The 26548-nt window shown below is 45.3% G+C and overlaps 1 protein-coding gene across 1 annotated transcript in view; it reads right to left on the bottom strand.

The window, feature by feature from the left end:
- Window positions 1–17169: 17169 nt before the first annotated feature.
- LOC117362935 overlaps window positions 17170–26548 on the bottom strand; it is an 89370-nt gene continuing 79991 nt past the window's right edge. The window contains exon 6 of the mRNA XM_033950026.1: window positions 17170–17518. Within this exon, the coding sequence (XP_033805917.1) occupies window positions 17327–17518 (192 nt within the window). The 3' untranslated portion in view covers window positions 17170–17326. The remainder of the gene's footprint in view (window positions 17519–26548) is intronic.

Below are 26548 nucleotides of genomic sequence, written 5' to 3'. Positions count from 1 at the left end.
CCTATTGGCTTGGGGAAGGGCAGGGAGAAAGAAACAAAGGGGGCAGGCAGGGAAACAAAGAAAGAAGGGAATCAGAAAGAAAGAGGGAACAGGGAGACAGAAAGAAAGTGGGCATGGAGAGAGAGAAAGAAAGAACAGGAGGCAGGGAGAAAGAAAGAAAAAGTTGGGGGAGAGAATGAGGTCTGGAGGAGAGGAAGCATATAGGAGGCTGAAAGAAGGGAAGAAATATTGGATGCAGGAGTGGGCTGAAGTTAGAAGATGTCAGAAGAAGAAGTGCAGCCAGAGTGAAGTGAGAAGAAGTCAGAAGAAGTAAGTGCAACCAGAGACTCATGAAATCACCAGACAACAAAAGTAAGAAAAATGATTTCATTTTCAATTTAGTGATCAAAATGTGTCCGTTTTGAGAATTTATATCTGCTGTCTATATTTTGCACTATGGCTCCCTTTTACTAAACTGCAATAGCGGTTTTTAGCGCAGGGAGCATATGAGCGTCGAGAGCAGCGTGGGGCATTCAGCACAGCTAAAAACTGCTATGTGGTTTAGTAAAAAGGGAGGGGGTATATTTGTCTATTTTTGTATGGTTGTTATTGAGATGACATTGCATAGAGTCATCTGCCTTGACTTCTTTGAAAAAAACCCGGAATATGAATGATAATTAACATTTTCTCTGCCTTTCAGTGTGCTTTGTGGTTTTTTTTTTTAAATTTTATTGTTGGTAGATCATTTTGACTTGGTCATTTTAAAAGTAGCTCGCAAGCCCATAAAGTGTGGGCACCCCTGCACTAAACTCATCATGTGCCTGTTATTGTCGTTAAATCAGCTGAACTGGTTTAACAGTGGTCATATGTTACTGACATATGACTCATTGCAGGCCTTTACATATGTTCATTGCAGCCTCCAACTCTGGCATGCAAATGACCTCATCAGTATTAAAATGAGGTCATTAATATTTAAACAAGTACCCCAACCAATGCCTAACATGGTTTAGGCATGCACTTTAAAAAAACCACTAAAAATGCAGAATTACTGACAATTCTTTTTTTTTTTTTTTTTTTTTTTTTAATTCTTTATTCATTTTCAAAATTACATTGTGTTAAATATATTCATTCACATTAACAATAAATACATCACTTACAAACAATCATTGCTACATTTCATAAATTCTTATCCCTTCCCCTTTTCCATCCCTCCCACCCATATATTCCATTATCATATAAAACATATAATAATAAAATTCCCCCCTCCCTACACCTTAAGTTGATAAATATAAGGGAAACAATTTCAAATTAATCTTTACAATACTTTGTTAATGGTTTCTACACATCCTGAAACTTCTTAAAATATCCCCGTTGTAATGCAATAAACCTTTCCATTTTCTAGATATGGCATAAAGAATTCCACCAGAAGTTGTAATTTAATCTCCTCCAATCCTTCCAATTATATGTGATTTGCTGAATGGCAACACCAGTCATTATGAGTAGTAATTTATTATTATTCGCAGAAATCTGACTTTTTGCTCTCATTTCCATACCAAATATCACAGTATCATAGGATAATGCCACTGGATTATCTAATAAATTATTAATTTGGTCCCAAATTGATTTCCAAAAATTCATAATACATGGACAATGAAACAATAAATGATCTAAAGTTCCTACTTCCAGATGACAATGCCAACATCTATTAGACAAAGAACTATCTAATTTTTGTAACCTAACAGGGGTCCATAACGCTCTATGCAACAGAAAAAATTAAGTTTGTCTCATAGATGCCGACATCGTACATTTCATCCTCCAAGACCAAATTCGTGGCCATTGAGATGCAGTAATTTCATGCTTAATCTCAATGCTCCAAATATCTTTTAAACCATTTTTAATTTCTTTTTATTAAATCCACTTAACACTTTGTACCACTGGGCGGCCTGGTGACCCAAGAAGTCTGTCAGAAAATTTTAGATGGTTGCAACTGAAGCGTGACATTCAGGCGGGGTTCCCTGATTGGAAAAACCTTAATAATCATCATAGTATGGAGTTTCTGTGTTTTCAGAATTACCGACGATTCTTGTTGTTGGTAACTTTGTTACCAACAAGTCTACCATCAGCCATGATGGCCCCCCCCCCAAAAAAAAAGAGAGGCAGGAGGGATGTCCACTCCTTCATGCCCTCTTGCCTCAGCCACCTGGACCCCCCCACATGCCTGATTGTCCAAAACCTGGACCCCCCCCCAACACCAAGGTTCCCCCTTCCGACCCCTTACACCACCCCACCAACAAGTTCTCAAGAGAAGGTAGACCCTTGTGGTCTGGGAGGAGTTAAGTCAGAACCCTCCAGCTAAGCCATCCTTCCTGACTACTCTCCTAAGCAGAACGTCTAGCCTCTAGAGATAATCTGAAAGTTTTTCTCCCTCTTTTCTTCCTATGTTTCTAAATCTAAAATTTAGGTCAGGCCCAGTTTCTGCAGTGTCAAATGTATTTTCTAATGCATCTAGGCACTCCTTCACTGGGGTTTTTCAGCTTTTACAAACTCAAAAATCTGTAGAGCTAGGCCCCTTAGGCTTTTGCCTATTTGCCTTCTTTTTTCCATGGCAGGGCACTCCCATTCCTTCACTATCTAGGCAGCTTGCTCCATCCAATTTTCTTAATTATCTTCTGTAGTCACAGAGAGTCTGCCTAAAAAAGTTCTTAACCTCTTAAAGACAGGGTTTTCTCTTTGATTATTTTCTAGTACCTTTCCTATTCCTGGAATAATGGAGGCAGTGTCAGTAGAAACAGTGTCTCTGTGACTGAGCATTGGTTTAATGCCAGTTAGTGTTCTACTCCCTGATTTAAAAATTCAGTGAGTTCCTTCTCACTGTCCTCTGTTGAGGGGTCACTAGCTTTTTGCACTGCCAGAATCTTCCAGGGTGAGGCCTCAGTATCTGGTACAATTTCCTCTGGGAGTGTCCTAGAGCAGTGGCGTACCTAGGGGGGGGGGGGCGGGGGAGGCGGGCCGCCCCGGGTGCCAGCCCTAAGGGGGTGTTCCCGGCCTTGCCGTTCAGTCCCCCGCCACCCCCGAAGGACCGCTCGCCCCACTGACCTTCCTGCACCACCTGTGAAGCAGCCCGCAGCAGGATCGCGAAGTCAGCGTCAGCATCCCTGCGCTGCTTCCTGCGCCGCGATCCCGCCCCTCCTCTGACGTCAGAGGAGGGGCGGGACCGTGGCGCAGGAAGCAGCGCAGGGATCGCTGACGCTGACTTCGCGATCCTGCTGCGGCTGCTTCATAGGTGGTGCGGGGAGGCCAGGGGGGCGAGCGGTCCTTCGGGGTGGGTCGGGGCATCAGGCCTTCAGGGTGGGGCGGGTGGGCAGGCAAGCAGGCTTTCAAGGGGGAGGGGGTGACAGGCAGGCAGGCAGGCCTTCAAGGAGGGACAGGCCTTCGGGGGGGGGGGGTGCAGACCTTCAAGGGGTGCAGGCCTTCAAGGGGGGCAGGCAGGCCTTCAGGGGGGTGCAGGCCTTCGGGGGGGGTGTAGGCCTTTGGGGGGGTGCAGACCTTCAAGGGGGTGCAGGCCTTCAAGGGGGGGAACAGGCCTTCAAGGGGGGGAAAGGCAGGCAGGCCTTCAAGGGGGGGACAGGCCTACAAGGGGGGGGGGACAGGCCTACAAGGGGGGGGACAGGCCTTCAAGGGGGGGTGCAGGCCTTCAAGGGGGGTGCAGGCCTTCAAGGGGGAGACAGGCCTTCAAGGGGGGAAAGGCAGGCAGGCCTTAAAGGGGGGACAGGCCTACAAGGGGGGGACAGGCCTACAAGGGGGTGGGACAGGCCTTCAAGGGGGGGACAGGCCTTCGGGGGGGTGCAGACCTTCAAGGGAGTGCAGGCCTTCGGGGGGGGGTGCAGTCCTTCAAGGGGGTGCAGGCCTTCAAGGGGGTGCAGGCCTTCAAGGGGGGGAAAGGCAGGCAGGCAGGCCTTCAAGGGGGGGACAGGCCTACAAGGGGGGGAGAAGCTACAAGGGGGTGGTACAAGCCTTCAAGTGGGGGACAGGCCTTCGGGGGGGGGGTGCAGACCTTCAAGGGAGTGCAGGCCTTCGAGGGGGTGGTGCAGGCCTTCAAGGGGGTGCAGGCCTTCAAGGGGGGACAGGCCTTCAAGGGGGGAAAGGCAGGCAGGCAGGCCTTCAAGGGGGGACAGGCCTACAAGGGGGGGGGAGAAGCTACAAGGGGGTGGGACAGGCCTTCAAGTGGGGGACAGGCCTTCGGGGGGTGCAGACCTTCAAGGGGGGGACAGGCAGGCAGGCCTTCAAGGGGGGGGAGAGGCCTACAAGGGGAAGGGACAGGCCTTCAAGGGGGGTGCAGGCCTTCAAGGTGGGACAGGCAGACCTTTAAGGGGGGACAGGCCTTTGGGGGGGGACCATGATTTAGAAGTACACGGAGGGAAGGGGGTGTTCAAAGAGACATGCATATGCCAAACTTTGGGGGGGGGAAAGAAATAATGGGTCTGAAAATAGAGGAGAGGGTGAGAGATGATGGACCATGGGATTTAGGGAGGGAAGGAACAGAAAGGGAGAGAAATTGGACACAAGGGATGGTGTGGAGGAGGGATAGAGATACTAGATAGGAGGGTAATTAGGAAAAGAAAGGGAGAGATGGTGGACTCTGGGATGGTGGGGAAGGAGGGAGAGATGCCGGATGAAAGGGTATTTAAGAAAAGGTGGATCTGTGGAGGGAGATGAAAAAAAGGAAAGATACCAGACTTCCTGGGAAGGGAAGGGAAATGGAAAGGGAGGACAGAGTTGGCAGATGGATGGTTAGCATGCAGAAAGAAGGAGACCCTGGCAAGCAAGTTATCAGAAGAAAACCAGAGCCTTGGACCAACAAGATTTGAAATATAGCCAGACAACAAAAGGTAGAAAAATTAATTTTATTTTCTGTTTTGTGATTATAACATGTCAGATTTGAAATGTGTATCCTGCCAGAGCTGGTGTTGGACTGCAAACGTGAGCTAGGATTTAACAGAAAGAGGAAAAGTCCTTTTTGTTTCTTTATTTTATTTACACCACAGCGCCAGTGTGGTTAGGAGAAGCCAAAGGGGGTGAAAAAGCTATAAAACCCACCAGGAGTTTTGAAAAAAATCACCCAACTGGGCAGGAAAATCGAATTGAAAAACCAATTCAATAGGGCTGAATCGAATCAAAATTTTTTTTTCCTGTATCTGGCAGCATTAGTTTGCGCTACTGTCTTAGACTTTAGGACCTGGGATTGGGGAGAGATGGCATCCTCAGTACTTTATAATGCAAGTGAAACGAGAATTTGGTCAGACTTTTGAAGGGTCTGCAGAAAAAAAATATTGTATAGGCCGGGGACATGAGACAGCAGGAAATGGGAACTTTTCTTCCTTCTATTTTTGTGAATGGAAAGGCTGAGGATGTCAGAGAGGTCAGTTAAAATATGTGCTTTATAAGAAAATATAATAATGTTTTTTATAAAGTTTATAGCATAGCTGGCCTATCCAGTGAGGTGTTCCTAGTGGTGATGGTGGCAGCGTGTCAATGTGTTGAGAGGAAGAGGTGGTCTGGGAAATTCTGCTGAGCAAACTCCGGGCCCATTTCCACCCCCCAGTTAGTCCACTCCACTCAACTGATTCACACACTGAGTGGGTCTTTGGGTGTTGTTTTGGGATCTCTTCCAGTGGTTTATCTCCTTCTGGTCCAAGGAAGGAAACTTTGTTATCCTTAGCATTGACCTACAGAATATGTTTGTAACAGCGCTGCTTGTGTGGCATTAGGCTATGTAGTGATCGAAAGAAAAAAACAGACCTTTGCACATTTTTGCACTATATGGTGGGTGTATGAGGAGATTCACATTTCCTGCACAGCTAAGTCCATGTGAAGTTACCTTGTGCTGTATTTGACATCTAGCAAGGTCTCTGTTTGAAAGGAAAGATCTAAACTTAAAAATGAAGTGGCCAGAAGTTATGGTAAAAGCAGATAGTGTAGCTGGTTTTAAGAAAGATTTGGACAAATTCCTGGAGGAAAAGTCCATAATCTGTTATTAAGACATGGGGGAAGTGTCTGCTTGCCCTGGATCGGTAGCATGGAATGTTGCTACTCTTTGGGTTTTGACCAGGTATTAGTGTCCTGGATTGGCTACCATGAGAATGGGCTACTGGGCATGATGGACCATTGGTCTGACCCAGTTAGGCTATTCTTATGTTATGTTCTCATCTGTAGGGGCCTTTGTTTTCACTTCTTATTTTAATGTATTTTTTTTCTGGGAACTTATCAGTGTTTTTTATAATGGGAACAAAAATGGAAGAGAATTAATGTGTGTGGAATGGGGGGGTAACTAATTTCTTCAGCTAAATAATTCAATCCACTTCAAACAGACATAGGAGAACTTGTGCACCATTCACACACCCTCCAACCAAAAACGTCAAAAGAAAAAAACTGTTCGACAACCTCCTAGCCATTCGAGCTGCAACACTTGACCCCCAACTCTACAACCAATTGATATCAACCACAGACTGCAAAACCTTCAAAAAGAAATAAAAACCCTTCTATTCAAAAAACACATAAAACCGAACTAACACAATCAGAACTGTCCCAAGCATCACCTGCAACTACTCCATATGTACTTCTAATGTCATGACAATTTAGACATAATTTATGTTATGTTATGTTTGGAATAATGGTTACATATATGAGGTTCAATAAAAGAAAATTTTCACTGCCTGTTTCTATTCTGACCATTTATTCCATTTCATGGTTATTGCAAAAAAAAAAAAAAAATATATATATTTTTACATGGGGGGGGGGGGTGTCAAAAAATGATGGGCCCCGGGTGCCACATACCCTAGGTACGCCACTGTCCTAGAGTCTGAGTCATAAGGGCATACACACAGGACCAGTAATTTTTCCTGTGTGGAATTTCTTAACCTACCTAGGATTTTTATACCTTTTACTTTTATGTTTCTCTCTAATACAGTCTCAATTTCCTGAGAACTAATTCCCAAAGGATCCTTTTGTAACAGAAAGGCCCTTGCAGAATCAATTCCCTCTCCTGAACACCAGTTTAGTAAAGTTTGTATTGCCATTTTCACAGTAATATCCTAAAGCGCACAAACCAATTTCTATTTCAGACTTTTCTTGTGTTTATTTTATTTTCAAATCCCCGCCACTCTGACACACTGATACAATAGCCAATGTGCTCCACAGTGGCTAGAGTGAAGTGCAGCAGCATACACTTCCTTAGCAACAGCAGCAGATGAATCCAGAGACCAATGGGATAGGACACATCTACCAGCAGGTGGAGATAGAGAAATTGATTAACAGGTGGTCCTATTGGCTGGCACATCTCCTGCATCTTCAGTATGCTCTATCTCCCAGCAGGTGATGGTCGCTATTCAACTAGCTCCTGAATTCTGGCTGTGACTGGAAAATTATTTTCTCCTGTTGAGGTTTCTCTTCAGTGAGACTGCCATTCTATTTCTCCTGTTGAGGTTTCTCTTCAGTGAGACAGGGGTGTCCAGCTGAACGGTGCCGGCTTTAGGGGTTACACTGGTGCCCCCCATGTCCCTGCCTCACTCTCCCTCCAATGATAGAGGGTCTGACTGGATCTCAATTTTTCTTCTTTCCCTTCACTGAAAAAAAAAAAAGATTACAGTGACTATTAAACAATTCTGCCCTCATAGTGCTGAGCAACCGGCATCTCCTGGCACTATCAACAAAGTTGTGAGTATATGTTTTATTTGCACTTCTTTTCTGGTTTCAGGTTGTGGTGGAGCTGCGGGTTCGGTGTGAGTCTACAGAAGGAATATATTTTTTATCAAACGCTATATTTTGTAGAGTTGTGGAAATGGTTTAGTGACTGACAAGTAAATTTACATTTGTATGAAGTTTATTCAGTAAAGGGCTTCAGGTGTATGTATAGAGCTCCATTGACGGAACTAGTGCCTTCCCGTGTGTTCTAGGCATGCACTTGTTTTCATACTCTGGCAGCAGCACCACAGCGGTAGTGAGATTTCTCCCCGAGGCAGACTATGCTTGGCAGTTCCCGCGGCAGGGTGGAGGTAAATATTTGGATGGCTCTGGGTGTGTTCTTCACATAGCTGGTTCCTGACTGAGCGCAAGAGGCGTGTGCTTATTTTCCTAAGTTGAGAACGAAGCAGCATTCATTTATTTCTCTCCAATGTTCATTTTAAGCATTTTATACCATGACAGTGGGAAAAATATTTTTAATGGTTGGCTCTGGGTAGGTTTTTAATGCATTGTTGATAGAGCCAGCTCATTTCAGCATGAAACAGGCACGCGCTTAGGTCTCCGGGGCTAGCGGGAGCACTGCAGCGTTCACGGAGTTTATTTTGCAGCTGACTTAGGTCACTATTCTGCGGCTTCCCTGTTTTCGGGGTTCTAGCGTCAGAAGTGTTTCAACAGCTTTTGCCACTGTTGCAGTGATATACCTTGTGTGTGTGTTTCCCCACTCTCTTCTTGAAAAGACTCAACTACTTTAATTGCGACTGTACTGTTATGTCTCACGGTGCTTAAGAAAGAGATTCTGCCCTGTGCTCAGCCGCCCAATCTCATTTTTTGCTGTTATGGGTCGGCAGAAGGCAAATTGCTGCACAGTGATGTCAGTGGCATGAGAGTACTGTGTTTCATACGGGTATCTTCTTGTCTCTCTCGGTGTCCCTGAAGGGTGAGTCTATGTAGGTTTAGAGGTTTTCTTATTCTTTGTGCAACGCTGTGTGTGTCTGGTAGCACTAAAGCGCTGTGTATGTCTGGTAGCACTATAGAATTGATTCCTGAACTGTCTTTTCTATTTCTAGTGTGCCAGGGACTGCAAATTCAAAGCTTCTTGCACAGATTTCTCAGGTTGCCATCTTCTCATGGCACCTGCTATACAGTCCCTCAAACTGACAGGAAGAGCTGTGTGGTTCCTTCTAACCATGGACAAGTTACCTATTCTCCCAAACCCACAGAGTAGCAAATGCTATGTGGCTGTTAGAATCATCCCTGAAGCTCTCTTTAGGGATGTGAGCTTTTTTTACAGTCAATGCAGCTTCTAGATTACATCTAGTACGTCTTCACTTTAAAGGCAGTAAGTTTTTGGCTAACATTACTTGGAGTTAGTACTGTTTTCAGAATTCCAACATACTCCATCTTACATCACAAAGCTGGTTTTTTTGTTGGAAAGTTCCTTTCTTCTTCCAGAATTTACAGCTCTTTTCCAGCCGTTCCCTGACTGCTTTTCATTCTGAAGGGCTCTTCACTTCCTCTAGTAACTCTTTCTCGTGAGGGGGGAAACACTATGATGTCAGGTCAGGGGGCTTTGGGCATTTTTAAGGATACTTGCAACTTTAAATCCTCCCATTTCAGATTCTTTCTTGGAGTGACTATGTATTGAGCTTCCAAAGGTTATGTTCGTACGAGACCCCTTTTAAGTGTTACTGGTACTCAGGGCAGTAGTTTTAGTTCTTCCGGAACTAAAGAAGTTATTCCATTTACTTCATAGTGCCTAAGATGGAATTGATCAGATGGGGGCTGGATCTCATTCTGGTAAATTAGTTTCTCAGAGTTAGACATTTCCGGAGAAAAACTGTGAGAATATTTACAATTTCCCTATGGTCACCGAATTTGCACTATCTTCGCTTAGCTTTCATTGAGCATTGCTATCAGTTTTGGCAGATGCCATTTGGCCTAGCCATGGCTCCATGAACATTTTAGAAAATGAGGGCACTAGTGGCGTTTTGGTGCAAACGGGAGATTCAAGTACTTTCTTTCTTAGACGACTGCTTGATTTGGATGTCTTCCAGCCAGGTCAATTTGTCAGACACAAACGGGTGATTTATTTTATTTGAACTTCTTTTCTTCAATTCTTTGGATGTGAATCTTCAAATTTCCAAAGAGCTCTTTTCTCCTGTACTAATTATTGGAATATCAGGGGATGTTGTTCATGTAGGAGAGGAATGTGTTTCTTCCCAGAGACTGGGGCGACGGATTACAGTCTCAGGTTTGCCTTCTTCAGTCACCAAGAACAAGAGTATGAGATTCTGTACAGGTTCTAGGTGACTCCACTGGGAACTTCGGCTTGCTTTCACATAAGAACGCTACAGCAATCACTTTTGTTCCAATGGTTTCCGGTATCTCAAGGCTTCAATTGTAGTATCTAGTAGGCTCCTCAAGCGTTGCTCAATATAATTTGGTGGCTCAGCGAGATTAATATTTTCAAACACATGCCTCGGTCTTTGCTGGACTGACTCAAATTCACCAAACATCCCAGGCTGTTGGGTTGGGGGGCTCAGTGCCTTCAATCCTAAGTGCAAGGAGTCTCAGTACTTGTTTATTCAAAGGAGACTCAGTACTTGTTCATTCTTCGGACTGAAGCATGGTCAGGCTACTGTTTCAGGAGTTTCAGACCTTTCTTCCAGAATGACAATAAAGATCTTTTAGGACGGTGTTATGACAGTGGTATTTCTCTACAGCCAGGAAAGTACGTGATGTATTCAGTTGGCGAGTAAAGTAATGGTTCTACCTCAATGGGTGAAATCTCATCTTCCTCTTCTGTCAGCACATCATTTTACAGGACTTGAAAAGGGTTTGGATAGACTTTCTCACCACAAAATCTGAGCATGGACCGTCTTATTGTATGTTAAAATGTACAGAGCTGTGTACACCTTTCAGAGCTTTAGAAATAATAAATAGTAGTAGTAAAATCTTCTACATCCTGGAAATTGGGAACTATTTGTTCAGGTGTTCTAGCTCTTTTTATAAAGGTGAGATCTGCTAGAACTAGACCTAATGGCCTCGTCTCGAAAGTCAAAGCTTCCTAGGTTCTTCAGCAGACGCAGAGAGTAGCAGTCAGAGGGGGTAGCAGCGTTGCTTCTTTCTCGCCTCTGGTTTCTCTTTTTAAGTGTTTTCCCCTGGCTGATGATTGGATGGATTTGCCATCTCAAGCTCGCTTTTAGGGCACAGTAATTAGAGAATCTCCGGATTGGCTGCACCATCCTTGCTATGCGGATCTGATGAGTCTTTCGATGGCCGAACTGTTGAAATTCCTGTTATCTCCGGATTTACTCGTCCTATTTTGGTATTACGACCTAGCTTTTGAAAAGTCATGGCTGACGTGTAAGGGTTATGCGAAGAAGGTTATTTCTTCTCTTCTCCAGGTGATACAGACGTCTTCACCTGTGGCTTATGCTTTCATTTGGAGGCTTTTCCTTTCTTGGGTACTTCTCAACATTGGCACCCTTCCACAGTTCTATGATTTATATTCTTTCTTTTTGGCACAAGTGTATTGCCAAGGGCTTAGCGTTCAATTCCCTTCAGCTTCAAATGATAGGTATCTTGCTCTTCGCTTACTTCTCTGCTCATGTAGTTCAGTTCTTAAAAGGAGTACAGTATATTCGTACACCTCTTAAGAAGCCCTGTCTGGAGTACAGTCTTAAGGTACTTCTTCGCAGTTTAAAGAAGGCTTCATTTCAACCTTGTCTTTTGAGACTCTAAAAGGCTGTGACGTTGAACACGGTGTTTCTTGTGGCCATGGCTTAAGCTCAGCGGTTTTCTGAGTTTTAGGCCTTGTATGGCGGGGATTCTTATTTCTGATTTACAAATTCTGGGGTGTCAGTTCGGACAGTACCACAATTTCTTTCTAAGGTGGTGTCATCCTTTCTTTTAAGCTACTCTCACTTTTCCTTCCTTCTTCCTGGGAGAAGGAATGGGGAGGCGAGCTTTTCTTCACTGCATTTTTTAAAAGTGCGTAGCATTCTCCGCAATCTGAAGGTTTCTAACAACTTTTAGTCGTTTAGATCACCTCTTTGTATTCTTCAAGGGATGCGACAAATGTATGGCAGCATCCAAAGCCTCCATCGCTCAAAGGGTCCAGGAGGACATTCTTTATGCTTACTTGATGGCAGGGAAGCGGTTGGCAGAAGAACTTCATGACCATTCAGCCAGAGCAATGGCGGCTACTTGGACATAGTCCAGAGGTTTTTTCCTTGGAGGAGTTTTGTCATGCAACTACTTGGTCTTCCAAGAATACTTTATCTCAGCATTACCGGTTGGATGCAGAGGCAGCGTTTAGTGTTCAGTTGTTGTGGAGGTGGCGTTTCTTCCCACCCAGATTGAGGATTGCTTTGCTACATCCCATTGGTCTCTGGATTCATCTGCTGCTGTTGCTAAGGAAGGAAAAATTATGTTCTTAATTTTCTTTCTTTTAGATGCAGCAGATGAATCCAGAGCCCCCCACCCTTTCTGGATATTGATTGTCAATTTTTTCTTTTGCAACTTTCAAAGTCTGTTATTATTGATAGTTCTATTCTCTATTGTTACCTTTTGAAATTTGTTATTGGAAAGAAGTTTTTTACTTGCTAAGCATATTGATGGTTACGGATGCTTGGGCAAGGAGCAATACTGAAGATGCAGGGGGTGTGCCAGCTAATAGGACCACCTGTTAATCAGTTTCTCTATCTCCACCTGTTGGTAGATGTGTGCTATCCCATTGGTCTCTGGATTCATCTGCTGCATCTAAAGGAAATAAAATTAACAGGTAAGAACATAATTTTTCCTTCTCCCTCTGTATTCGCGGTTTCTGCACTCGTGGTTTCACTTATTTGTGATTTTTCGCATGCTTACTCCGCCCCCCTAAATTACATCTTGATTAAAGTTTCTTTCTGTTTACTGTACCGAAAAAAAATTTAACGTTTACAAACATTCACTCTGAAAATCGCTGCTTCCATGCTTTCTCCCACCAAATCGATGCTTCAAATCTTTCACCCTGAAAATCGCTGCTCCCCAGCGTGCACAAAGAAAAACGCTGCTTCCCATTATCCATAGAGAGAAACGCTGCTTCCCAACATGCATAGAGAAAATCGTTATTACCCAGAAAATCACTGGGAATCGCTGCTTGCCTGCTAACAGCTTTGGGAATCGCTGCTTGCCTGCTAAAAGCCCTAAAAGCTTAGTGAATCGATGCTTGCCTGCTAAACGCCCTAAAAGCTGCTAGAAGCTTTAGGATTTGCTGCTTTCCTGCTAAAAGCCCTAGAATATCTGTGAATTGCTGCTTGCCTGCCATAAGCCCTAAAATATATGGGATATTGCCTCTCCTTCAGGAACAAGTCAGGTCTCCCAGCATGGCTACAAAGTGCAAGAGTTCAAGTGCTACCGAAAGTGCTCCGAAAAGGAAAAAAAAGTGAAAACCTTATAAGAAAAGGTAGAATTATTGGCTATGCTTCAGAGAGTAAAGTCCTCCTCTGCTGTTGCTCGACATTATGGCATTAATGAGTCAACTGTTAGGTACATAAAAAAGAATGAAAAACAAATCCGTGAAGCTGTTGCGGCAGCTGCACCAGCAGGTGCGAAGACATTACATGTTGTGCGAGATGCCAAGCTCTCTCGTACGGAAGCTGCAACATTTCTGTGGGTGCAGGATTGCTACAAAAAGAGAATCCTGTGATGATAAGTGGAAAGGCAAAGTTTTTGTATGATAACTTGAAGAGCAGGGAAGGTAGAATGTCGCAATCCACCGTCTTTCTGGCCAGTAAAGGGTGGTTTGATAAATTCCATCACAGAAATGTCCTGCATAATGTTAGAGTGACAGGAGAAGCAGCATCTGCCAACCAAGAGGCAGCTAGAGAGTTCCCTGCTACCTTTAAGCAAATTATTGAAGAGAAGGGATATGAACCTGAGCAGGCATTCAATGCCAATGAGTTTCGTCTTTTTTCTAGATTGACGCTGAACAAACAGAAGTCTTTGGTACTTCCATTACAACTGGAAGTTCGTGACAGTTGGCAGGGCACTTTTCCATTGGTATGGGCCTCCTCTTCCATCCGCTATTTAGGCATTCATATACCTCGGGACTTGACTACACTTTACTCTCTTAATGTACTTCCCCTGCTTACTAAAACTGGACAAAGAATGCAAGCCTGGCGATCTTACCCCTTGACCCTTCTGGGTAAAATTGCTCTGTATAATATGATGGTGATACCTCAATGGCTTTACCTTCTTCAAACTTTACCTTTACTTCTCTAGCGCTGTCCTTTTCGGTTATTTCATAGATATTTGCTTTTGTTTTTGTGGGGAGGTAAACGATCTAGGATTCCTCTACACACTCTTACCTTACCTATTGCTCAGGGGGGTCTTGGGTTATTGCACTTGGGCAGACTCAATGTGGCTTGTCAACTTCAGCATGTGACTGAGTGGTTTTGTGGGACTACTCACTTTTCAGCTACTGGGGTGGAATGCCTTGCTTTTGCTCCCTAGCATTTTAACTACTTACTTCACGTGAAAAGCCTGCCTCCACGGGCTCAGTCTTTTGGGGACCTGTTCTTATTGTCAGTACGAAAAATTTGGAAGCAACTTTGTACTCAATTGGCTATTCGGTTTGATGTGATACCATGTTTGCCTATAGCTGGTAATGGGGACTTTATCCCTGGCATGAGTCCTGGATCTATCACTCCATGGTCTAAGAAGGGTTTGTTCTATCTGTCTCAAGTCTTACAGCCTGATGGTATGCTTCAGTCATTTCAGATGTCACGAGAATCCTTTACTCTGGTGACTGAGGACTGGTTCTCTTATAGACAATTGCAATATTATGTTCATTCCCTCCTTGGTTCAGCTTTGTCTGAGGAGATTCAGGAGAAACTGTCAGAATCTTTTTGTTTGACTGCACAGGTGCCCATACCCTTGCGTTTTCATCACCGATTTTTACAGGAGCTGGCTGGCGACTTGGACTATGATACTCTAGCTACCACATGGACCCAGGATTTACAGTTGCAAATTTCTGCGGCCATGTTGAAACGGAGTGTCCTGCTGGGGGCCAAACCCTTGGTCTCTGCTGTGGAAAAGGAAAGGTACTATAAATTATTGGTTCGGGCTTATTTTACACCTGTTAGAGCCTACAAAGCGCATATCAGCTTAACGGACAGTTGCCCTAAGTGTGCGGCCCCCAGAGCTACCCTGGGCTATATGTTCTGGTTATGCCCTGGCATTCAGGCTTATTGGAAACGCATTTGTCTACACATTAAGTCTATATGGAATTGCACTTGGGTACCCACGAACACCTTTCTTTTCACATTAAAACTCTCCTTGGTCCCTGTTCGACCAGGTGCTGCTGTATTTGTACAAAGAGCTATCTTTATGGGAATCAAAACTATTCTTCAGTGCTGGCTGTCTCCACACACTCCCAGGTCTTGCACTGGCGGACCCAGATGATCCAGCTGGCAGGGTGTGAGCGCCAGGCTATTGCTGATATGGACTCTAAGCATGGCTCCTTCTATCTCCGATGCTGGTTACCCTTCTGTTCTACTTTGACACCCACTGTACGCAATAGACTACTGAACTAAAATATATGGCATGCTTATTTTATGCTGGACTTTGGAGTAGCTGTTCCCTCGGCTGGGTGGGTGAGGGGGGGTTGTTTCATATATCTGCTTATTGACTGATTGTTCTCTTTTTGTGTATTTTCTTTCAAAACTAATAAATAGATTTAAACATAAAATGCAGTCAAACCTCGGTTTGCGAGTAACGCAGTTTGTGAGTGTTTGACAAGACGAGCAAAACACTCCCGCTAACATTAACTCGCAAAACGAGTGTTGACTCGCTAAACGAGCTCTCGGCTCTCAGCTATGGTGGCCCAGGGGTTGGTACCTGCCTGTGGATGCTGCAGCCCTTTCAGCGTGGTGGCTTCCTTCCCTCGGGGTCCCCGTGTGGCTGCCCTCCCGCTTCGGCCGATGCCTTGTCCATCCACCAGCGCCTCCCAGCTTCCGATTCAAGCCGGCCACCAATCTGCAGAAGCATGCGCAGGACCTCTCAACTCCCAAGTCAAGCTGGCCGCCGCCCTGACAACACATGCACCACGTGCAAGCACGCAGGACGTAATGCTTGCTTGTACGTGGTGCATGTGTTGTTGGAGCGGTGGCCGGCTTGACTCAGGAGTTGAGAGGTCCTGCGCATGCTTCTGCAGGATGGCGGCCAGCTTGAATCGGAAGCCGGGAGGTGCTGATGAACAGCAGAGGCATCGGCCGAAGCGGGAGGGCAGCCACCATGCTGAAAGGGCTGCAGCACCCACAGGCTGGTACCCACCCCTGGGCCACAATAGCAAACTTTGGTTGTAGAACAAATCTTCTGAGTTTGCATTATGGCCTATGGGGAAGAGTGCTTTGGATTACGAGCATGCTTCTGGAACGAATTATGCTCGTAAACCAAGGTACCACTGTAATTCTGTAAGAAAAGTATGAAGATTTTGATACCAGTAATGCACACAAAGGATCAGAATACTATTATATACAAATGATAGTTTTCACAAAAATCTGACTTTATTAATAATCTGGACTAAAACAAATGCAGCAAACACCTATGTCGGAGGCAAATTATGCAATCTCTTCTCATGCAGGTCTCATGCTCAAAAAAATCCACATTCAAAGTGTAAAGGAAAACACTGCTATCTATCTGTAATTCTTATAGCACCATAGGTAATTGTTTTCAGCTTGGATTTCTCATATAAGTGGCATGATGCTAGAAGAATTAGTTAGATAGCAGTGTTTTCATTTACACTTATTTTGAGTGTGAGACCTGCGTGAGAGAAGGGTACATAATATGTTCCTGACACAGGCTTTTGCCAAAACGCTGCTGTGCTGGACCCCAAAACATATTTTTGGTCCAGATTATTTATAATGCCAGTTTTTGATGACAACTCTCACTTTATTGGCTTTTCTCCTTGGTGTGATATTTGGCCTATTGTGTATGTGGATTATTATCATATACATAGAAAAGTGTGTAAAAATGTGCATAAATGCCAATATTCTAGCTATATGTTATTCTATAAAATGATACCTAAATGCAATAGCTTATAGTTTAAGGGTGGGCAAGGCATACAATTTTATATGTGGAAATGTTAGAATACTATAATTTACACACATTCTTTTGCAATTTAGGTGTAATCATTTATACCACTTCTATGGCTAATGTAAGAGACTGCACATTATTCTTGGTGTGTGTTTAACATAACACATTGGTATTTCTATAAAGAAATGTATTCTATAAAGAAAATCAGATAGTGGACATGCGTAAGATACAACTTGAGAAACAGTTAAAACCATGAAAATCTTTAAAACAATTTTATTTTTAAAGTAAATATATGCACCAAAAGGTTTTACTTTTTCAATACTATCTACAATATCACCATGGAACTTGTACTTGGAAATATTCATCTGCTTATGCCTAGCTTAACCAGAGCTGTTTTGACTTTTATGCCTACTGTTTTCTAGATTTATTTATCCAGAGAATTTGATAAATTACAAAATTTTATGTAAACATCTAGCATGGTCCATGGCATCTGTAGCCTGAATGCATCATCTTGCTCAGTGACAATTTATTGATTTTCTGTGTCTTTGGAATTTACTGTCTCTATTTCTTTGGAGTCTTCTGTCTGCAATGTTTCTGTGCCTTTGGAATCTTCTGTCTCTGCTTCTTTGGAGTCTTCTGTCTGCAATGTTTCTGTGCCTTTGGAATCTTCTGTCTCTGTTTCTTTGGAGTCTTCTAACCCTTCTGAAGTCTCACACTCCTAGAAAATTTATCAGAACTGAATTAGTTGTCAAATTTTAATTTACATGATACAATCTTTTTAAAAATGATTACCCTAGCCCAGGGGTCTCAAAGTCCCTCCTCGAGGGCCGTAATCCAGTTGGGTTTTCAGGATTTCCCCAATGAATATGCATGAGATCTATTAGCATACCACGAAAGCAGTGCATGCAAATAGATGTCATGCATATTCATTGGGGAAATTCTGAAAACCCGACTGGATTGCAGCCCTCGAGGAGGGACTTTAACACCCTTGCCCTAGCCTTTTGTTATTTTTCATAGGGCAGAAAAGATGTTTTCTTGAGAATGTGTACTTTAGATAACCTTAATATCTTTATTTTACTTTTCACTTTGTTTTCTTTACAACCCTATCTAAAATCACAGCTGAAAGTGATAGCCTGCCAAAAGTAAACAAAGGCAAGTGGTGTGTGGGTAATTTGTACAGAGATATAGGGCTAGATTAACCAACCTCACGGATACGATTTGATCCATGGGCGATCTGATTACATTACATTACATTAGTGATTTCTATTCCGCCTGTGCCTTGCAGTTCTAAGCGGATTACAATTAAAAGAGATCTGGACATTACCGAGAGAATTACATAACAACGATTCAAGTAAATTACATGTTATGGTATAGAAATACAAATTAGAAGATATCTGGATTTTTCGATAGAGTAACATAGCAGGATTCAAGTAGTTACAGGGTATAGTGGAGAATAACAATATGGGTAACAGAAGAAAGTTACCTAACATTGAAAGAATAGGTTTAATGGATACCTATGGAAGATGCTTATTTAGGAATCTGAATATTTTTGGTAGGTGAGATTCGAGGGTTGACTAATGTGTTATTTACTGGGGAGAGTACATGTGCGATTGGGGAGGGGAATAGTAAGTGAGGACGTGTTTTTTGAATAGAAATGTTTTGATTTCTTTTCGAAATACTTTGATGTCTGTTGTTTTGATCATCAGTTTGGTGATGGTGGGGTCAATTTTCGCTGCCTGTGTCGCTAGAAGGCTGTCGTAAAGTTTCTTACGTCGGGTACCATTATGAGGGGGGAAGGTGAAAAGGTTCTGAGTTCTTCTTGATCTGGGTAATCGGTAGTGGTAAAGGCGGTTGTTTAGGTAACTGGGGGCAGTACCATGGGTTACTTTGAATAGTAGGCAATAGAGTTTGAATTGAGTTCTTGCTTTTATCGGAAGCCAGTGAGAGTCTACATAGGCGGGGGTGATGTGGTCAAATTTGCTAAGTGAGTAAATGAGTCTGATGGCTGTGTTCTGAACGGTCTGTAGTTTTTTATCATATTGTTTGGGCAAGGTAGGTAGAGGCTGTTGCAGTAATCCAAGGAACTGAGTATGAGGGATTGTACAATGATCTTGAAGTGTTCTTTGGAAAATAATTTTCTTATTTTTCTTAGGTTTCGCATGGTGAAGAATGCTTTTTGTATGATTTTGTGAGGTGGCCGAGCGCCCAATTCACAACGCATCCGCATGCAAATTAGGCCGATTGGAGGCACGTTCCAAACCGACCACACGGATCGCTGAATAGCGATCCTGACGCATGCGCAGACCATCTTCTTTGCCTGTAGATGGTTTGTGCATGCTATCTAGCTAGCAACAACCAGTATAATAGTGCAGCAACCCCGAAGATCATATCCGCAAAATCTTCATTTTCTTTTTAGAACCTCACAATCACACACTCCATACATCCTTCTACAAGCACTGTAACGGCAATGCTCACTACTCATCTCAGAGCTGGAAACTTTTCTACTTTTTGTGAGCCCGTGGTTTTAACCCATGGGTTTAAAGCAGGGCTGCACTGCGCCGTGTTCTGAAACAGAACAGAACACACTGTAGTATAGCCCCGTTTTAAACTCATGAGTTAAAACCACAGGCTTGCACTGGAGGGAAGGGCGGCAGAGCAGGAGAGTTGTGGCGGCAAGAGCAGGACAATCGCGGAGGCAAGAGCATTACTAGTGGCATCCAAAAGTTAACTTCTTTTAAAAGCCTGCATTGCTTGGATGAGAGCAAGGAGAAACTGCTGCTGAGGGACAGGAGAGTTGGCAGGGACGTGAGCGACTGATCCCCAGCAGTCGCTTCTATTTTGATCGGCCAGCCCAGTCAGTGTTCCTGATTTTTTTTATTTTTATTTTTAGTGAATTGCTGCCTTCCTACATTTGCATGCCATTCCCCCTCATTTGCATGTGTGGATCGGATCGGGAGTAAGGTTAGTGAATTTGATCAGGGACACAAAGTGGTCAGGACACAGTCCTTAGTGTATCTAGACCAGTGGTCTCAAACTCAAACCCTTTGCAGGGCCACATTTTGGATTTGGCGGTACTTGGAGGGCCGCAGAAAAAAATAGTTAATGTCTTATTAAAGAAATGACAATTTTGCATGAGGTAAAACTCTTTATAGTTTATAAATCTTTCCTTTTGGCTAAGTTTTAATAATAATATTGTAATTTATAGCTAAAGAGATATGATCAAGAAACTGTTTTATTTTACTTTTGTGATTATGATAAACATACCGAGGGCCTCAAAATAGTACCTGGTGGGCCGCATGTGGCCCCCGGGCCGCGAGTTTGAGACCACTGATCTAGACCATAGTTACAACCCTAAATAAAAGCATGATGGAAGAAATTAGAGTCCTATAGAAGGGCCCTATACTAGGGATGCAGACCATTAGTAGATTATTAAGCAATGCAGACCATTAGTAAATTACTAAGCAATATAACTAATTTCCATGTTATTTCAGCCATTGCCTTCTCTTCTTGCTCTAAACTGCTACTCAGTAAGCCTACCCCCAGCTCCAGTATTCCATATCTGTCAGAAATGTACACTTTTCAGATGGGGGATATTTGCAGGTCTATGTTCCTCCTCTTGACTTGCCTGTTTGCCTATGCATTAATCTTACCCATGTTCTGTCTATCTTGAACATATGATTGCTGTAGGTTTAATGGTTACATTACATTAGTGATTTCTATTCCGCCAATACCTTACGGTTCAAAGCGGATTCCAAAAAAGTTTTCAGAGATTACATAAAAAGTTTACATAGAAATTTACAGGAATAGCTTAAGAGATGTCATAAGAGTTACATAAGAATTACCAAAGAGTTGTCGGGAATTTAAGGTGGTAAGTGAAGGATAAATAGAGGCATTTTAGCATTAGTTGGGTAATTAGAAGTAGGGTTTAGGTAGGAACTGGTCGTGTTAGATAGGTTTTATATATTTTTTGAAGAGTAGGGTTTTGGTTAGAGAATGACACGGGGAAAAAATCTGTCCCCATCACCGCCCCTTCCCCGGCCCAACATCCTCTGCACCGCCCCGTCACCGCCGTTCCCTTCACTGCCCCGTCACCGTCACCGCCATCCCTTTCACTGCCCCGTCACCGCCACTGCCATCCCATTCACCGCCCCGTCACCATCCCCGCAGCATTCATATAAGCCTTAGTACTGTAATATTTAGCTTATTCCTTTCTTATAAATCAAAGTTCCTGCTGCTGAACTAGAGAAAGAGATGTTCAGCTGGCAGGGCTTTGTTTATAAATTTTTATCAACACAACTAATATATTACTTTATCCTAAAGCAATAAATAAATAAATATAATTTTTTTTTTTCTACCTTTGGTGTCTGGTTTCTGCTTTCCACATCTTCTCATTCAATTCCTTCCATCCACTGTGTGTCTTCTCTCTGCGTCTTCCATTTGCTGTTACTGTGCCTCTCCCTTCACCCCCCCCCCCCAATTGGTCTAGCACCCATCTTCTTCCCTCCGCTCCCCCATAGTCTGGCATCTGTCTTCTTCCCTTCCAGCATCTTCTCCCCACTCTGTCTTCCACATTTCCCTTCAGGGTCTGTTCCTCTCCACCCTCCTTCAATGTCTATTCTATTCCTTTCCACCACCACCCTTCCCTCCCTCCTTTACCATCTGTTCCTTTCTACCACTCTTCAGCTCCTCTCGCGTGGCCTATCTATCTACCTTCCTCCCTCTTATTTTTGTGGCACGTTATAATGTAATTTGTGCAAGCCATTGGAGCCTGCGAGCTCGATCCCTGTCCCATCTCCCTGTGGTCCCCGCAGCCCCCACCCGCCCGCCTGATCGATGGTAGCTTAGCCAGCTCCCTCCCTTCATCTCACATTAGTTTGCAGGCTTTCATTTTCAGCGACCTGCACGCGCGGCTGCTCAGTGTTCAATCTTCTGCTCTGCTGCAACTTCCTGTTTCCATTTGTGTCAGAGCAGAAGATTGAACACCGAGCAGCCCCGCTTGCAGGACTCTTTGATAGCATGCGGGTCGCCGAAAAAGAAAGCCTGCAAACTAAGGTGAGGTGAAGGGAGGGAGCTGGCTAAGATCGATCGGTTGGGCAGGGGCTGCGGGGACCGCGCGATCCTTGATGCCTTACTGCGGAGACAAGACCATTCACCGCTCCACAGGGCGGTGAATGGCCTTGTCCCTGTCCCCGCAGCGACAGCTATTTTTCTTTTCCCGTTTTGGCGGGTTACCCACGGCTAAACGCAGCTAGCCACGGGTAACCGCCACCGTGTCATTGTTTAGTTTTGGTATCTTTCTTGAAGGTTTTGTAGTCTATGGTCGATGATAACAGATTGGTGATTTGTCTGTCCAGTTTAGCTGCTTTAATGGCAATTAGGTTGTCATATAGTTTTTTTCATTTGACATTTTTGAATGGTTCAGGAAAGGATGTAGACACAGGAAAAATTAAAATATCCCTTTTTTTTTAGAAGAATTCTTTGTTTTCTGAAACATTATTTTGGTTTCTGGCTTTCTGATACATCTACCTATCCTGAAAACTTGGAAGCAGTCAGTAAAACATTTTCTTCTTTTTCCCATGTGCACCATCTCTCTTTCCCTCTCATTCAGATACCCATGGCCAACAATTCTCTCTTTCTATTCCCTCCCCATATATCAGCATCACTTTCCTTCCTTCCCTCCATCCTATATCCCAAGTACATGCCCCCTCCCTCTATTCCGTGTCCCAAGTTCACCCTCCCTCTTTTCATTCTATGTTTCAAGTTTGTGTCCCCTCCCTCTCTCCCTTCATTTGTCCCAAGTTCATGCCATTCCTTCCCTTCTGAATACCAATGTGCTCCCTTCCTCCCCCCTCCTGTGTCCCAAGTTCGATGCTATGTCACTGCAACCAATTGCTCTCTCAGCTTTTTCTCCGCAAGACTGTTCTGCAGTTCCAGCCGGTAACAATTTAGAGATAGATTTAGCGATAGGTTTAATTATATTCGATCTCTTAAGAACAAATACCATTTAATAAGAGATCTTATCTCCACCATCAATTTAAAATCCTTTGTCTCACCGAAACATGGTTAATTGAAGGAGAAGCTTATCTCCTGCCAGAGCCCTAGCACCGAGGGAGATTCCCAAATGTACTGACAGCTTGTGGAGGGAAGTCCTTTTGGGTTTGCCAGAAGAACAGGCAACAGAATAAAGATGGGACTTGGAGAGGTTCAACAAAGGAGTTGTGAGGATGAGATGTCAATAATTCAGCCATGGGTGTAAAGTTCACTTTATTGATAGTAGCACTGTGAGGACTCAAAAACTCGACAGTGACAGTGTTTTGGCATCTATGCCTTTGTCAAGAGTCTCAATGGCTAGTAGTTCTATCACACAACTAGAACATTCAATGCAGGTCAAATTTCAAAGGAATAGGAAAATATCTGGTGTCCAAAGCGAAGCTGAGGGTTTACTTGTGACCTGCATTGAATACTCTATTTGTGTGATAGAACTATCAGCTATTGAGACTCTTGACAAAGGCATTGATGCCAAAACACTGTCAGTGTCGAGTCTTCAAGTCCTCGCAGTGCTACTATCAATAAAGTGAACTTTGAACTTTACACCCATGGCTGAATTATTGACATCTCATCCTCACGACTCCTTTGTTGTGCCTTGATTGTCTCATCATTGAGGCCTCCTTGGGCTCCCTTTTTGGTGTCTTCACGCCACCACTTGGAGAGGCTCACCAAAGTTAATATTTGGGACTTTGCTCTCCCAAGAGTGTCATCAGGAGAGGACAGGATAAGGATTGTATGAAGACCCATCTCAAAAGGATAACTGTGAGAGGGTGAGACCTTCCATATTGCAGAGCCTACATGGAGTGTTTCAAGTTGGCAGGAAAGATAGAGTGGTCCTGGCTGAGGGAAGACCTGGAATGGCTCACTGCAGGTTCAAAAGGAGTTGAATGAAGAGACTGAGGAACTTTGAACACATGGAGGGGCATAATCAAAAAAAGCGTCTAAGTCCCCTTTTGGCCTAAGTCCCTAAACGTTCAACCCAGAAGCAGGGAAAGTGACCATAACCAAAACAAACGTCCATGTTTTGATTATGGCCTTCCTCTGCTTAAACGCCCAATCACCACTACGTCTACAAGTACCCCCACAGCACGTCTACACTTTTTAGCCATAATGAAACAAAAACACGCCTAGGCCACAAACGTCCAACAGAAGGGCTTTTAGGTGAAGGAGGAGCCAGTCCTTTGCCTAAAAGCTGGATTCTGTAACCGGTGCCTGTCAAAAACAACACCGGTTACAGAATCCCCCCCCCAACGATCCAGGCAGGAGTGTGCCCAAGCCCTCCTGCCATGTCAAACCGCGACCCCCCCCCTCCCGACAACATCGGGGCAAGAGGGAGCTCAAGCCCTCTTGCCCCCCCGACTCCCCGACACGATCGGGGCAAGAGGGAGCACAAGCCCTCTTGCCCCAGCCAACCGCGGCACCCTCGACACGATCGGGGCAAGAGGGAGCTCAAGCCCTTTTGCCCCCCCTGACTCCCCGACACGATCGGGGCAAGAGGGAGCCCAAGCCCTCTTGCCCCGCCGACTCCCCAACTCCCCGACAATATCGGGCCAGGAGGGAGCCCAAGCCCTCCTGGCCCTGGCGATCCCCCCCGCTAGTTGTTCGGGCCAGGAGGGAGCCCAAACCCTCCTGGCCCAGCCGATCCTTCCCCCCCCCCGACAACATCGGACCAGGAGGGAGCCCAAACCCTCCTGGCCACGGCGACCCCCTACCCCCACCCCGCACTACATTACGGGCAGGAGGGATCCCAGGCCCTCCTGCCCTCAACACAAACCCCCCTCCCCCCAATGACCACCCCCCAAGAACCTCCGCCCACCCCCCAGCCGACCCGCAACCCCCCGACCCCCACGACACCCCCACCCCCCTTCCCCGTACCTTTGGTTTAGTTGACCGGACAGACGGGAGCCAAACCCGCCTGTCCGGCAGGCAGCCAACAACGGAATGAGGCCGGATTGGCCCATCCGTCCCAAAGCCCCGCCTACTGGTGGGGCCTAAGGCGCCTGGGCCAATCAGAATAGGCCCGGGAGTCTTAGGCCCCTCCTGGGGGCGGGGCCTGAGGCACATGGGCCCAACCCGACCATGTGCCCAAGGCCCCGCCCCCAGGAGGGGCCTAAGGCTCCCGGGCTTATTCTGATTGGCCCAGGCGCCTTAGGCCCCACCAGTAGGCGGGGCTTTGGGACGGATGGGCCAATCCGGCCTCATTCCGTTGTTGGCTGCCTGCCGGACAGGCGGGTTTGGCTCCCGTCTGTCCGGCCAACTAAACCAAAGGTATGGGGAAGGGGGGTGGGGGGGTCGTGGGGGTCGGCCAGGGGGGTCGCGGGTCGGCTGAGGGTGCGGTCGGAGGTTCTTGGGGGGGCGGTCATTGGGGGGAGGGGGGGTTTTGCGTCGAGGGCAGGAGGGCCTGGGATCCCTCCTGCCCGTAATGTTGTACGGGGTGGAGGTAGGGGGTCGCCGTGGCCAGGAGGGTTTGGGCTCCCTCCTGGCCCAATGTTGTCGGGGGGGGGGGGAGCAGGATCTGCTGGGCCAAGAGGGTTTGGGCTCCCTCCTGGCCCGAACAACTAGCGGGGGAGATCGCCAGGGTCAGGAGGACTTGGGCTCCCTCCTGGCCCGAACAACTAGTGGGGGGGGGGGTCGCCACGACCAGGAGGGCTTGTGCTCCCTCCTTGCCCGATATTGTTGGGGAGTCGGCGGGGCAAGAGGGCTTGGGCTCCCTCTTGCCCCGATGTTGTGTGTGTGTGAGGGGGAGTGATGCATCGTGGCAGGAGAGATGCCTCATCTCCCCTACCGCGATGCCATCACTCCTCTACCCGAACTGCCGCGGGTCGCAGCAGTTCGGGTAGAAGAGTGATGGCATCGCGGTAGGGGAGATGAGGCATCTCTCCTGCTGCGATGGTTAGGTTTCCGAGCCGCTGAACTGATGGCGCCAGCGGCCTTCAGCTCAGCGGCCCGTTTTTCTGCACTTAGACCTGGTTTTATTTCGTCTAAGTGAAAAAGGTCTAAGTGCCGACTAAACTGTATTGGTTATACCTGTTGTACGGCTAGGTGTAGGTCGGCCCACCTCCCGCCCACTGCCCGCCTTTCCCCTCCTCTAAACACACCTCTTTTCTCTCTGTGCGTTTAGAGGCAGGGGAAAGGCCTAACTTGGTTTTAGATACGTCTAAAAACCAGCTTTGGTTATGGGTACTTGGACGATCAGGCTTTTTGATCGTCCAAGTAGCCATTTAGGATACTTTTTAGACGTTGGTTGTTTTTTTTATTATTACCCCCATTGTCAGTAGCCCCTTTGGGGTGTGTTAAAGTAAATGGAACATACTTTGAATAGCTTCAGGTGTTTTGAGGTACAAGGTAGGCATTCCCACTATCTCCTATGTTCTTTGAACTGGTGATTGAGCCATTTGCCAAGAAGGTGAGGGATAACATTCACATTAAAGGAATGCGGGTCACTGGTCACAACTATAAATTAAGCTTGTTTGCGGATGATTTACTTTTTACTTTGACTAACCCAGGGATGTCATTGTCAGAAGTTATGGAGAAGCTTAAAGCATATGGTAGAGTCTCTGGGTTTCAGGTAAATATGGCTAAGTCGGAGCTTTTAAATGTTACATTATCAGTAGATATATATATAGAGAGAGAGCTGAGTCAGACCCTTCCTTTTTAGATGGGTCTGGGGTTCGATGCAGTATTTGGACATTCAGTTAGG

The sequence above is a fragment of the Geotrypetes seraphini genome, chromosome 6 (genome assembly GCF_902459505.1).
Source record: "Geotrypetes seraphini chromosome 6, aGeoSer1.1, whole genome shotgun sequence".
Classification (NCBI taxonomy): Eukaryota; Metazoa; Chordata; class Amphibia; order Gymnophiona; family Dermophiidae; genus Geotrypetes; species Geotrypetes seraphini.
This window is presented reverse-complemented; position numbering and strand designations above follow the sequence as displayed.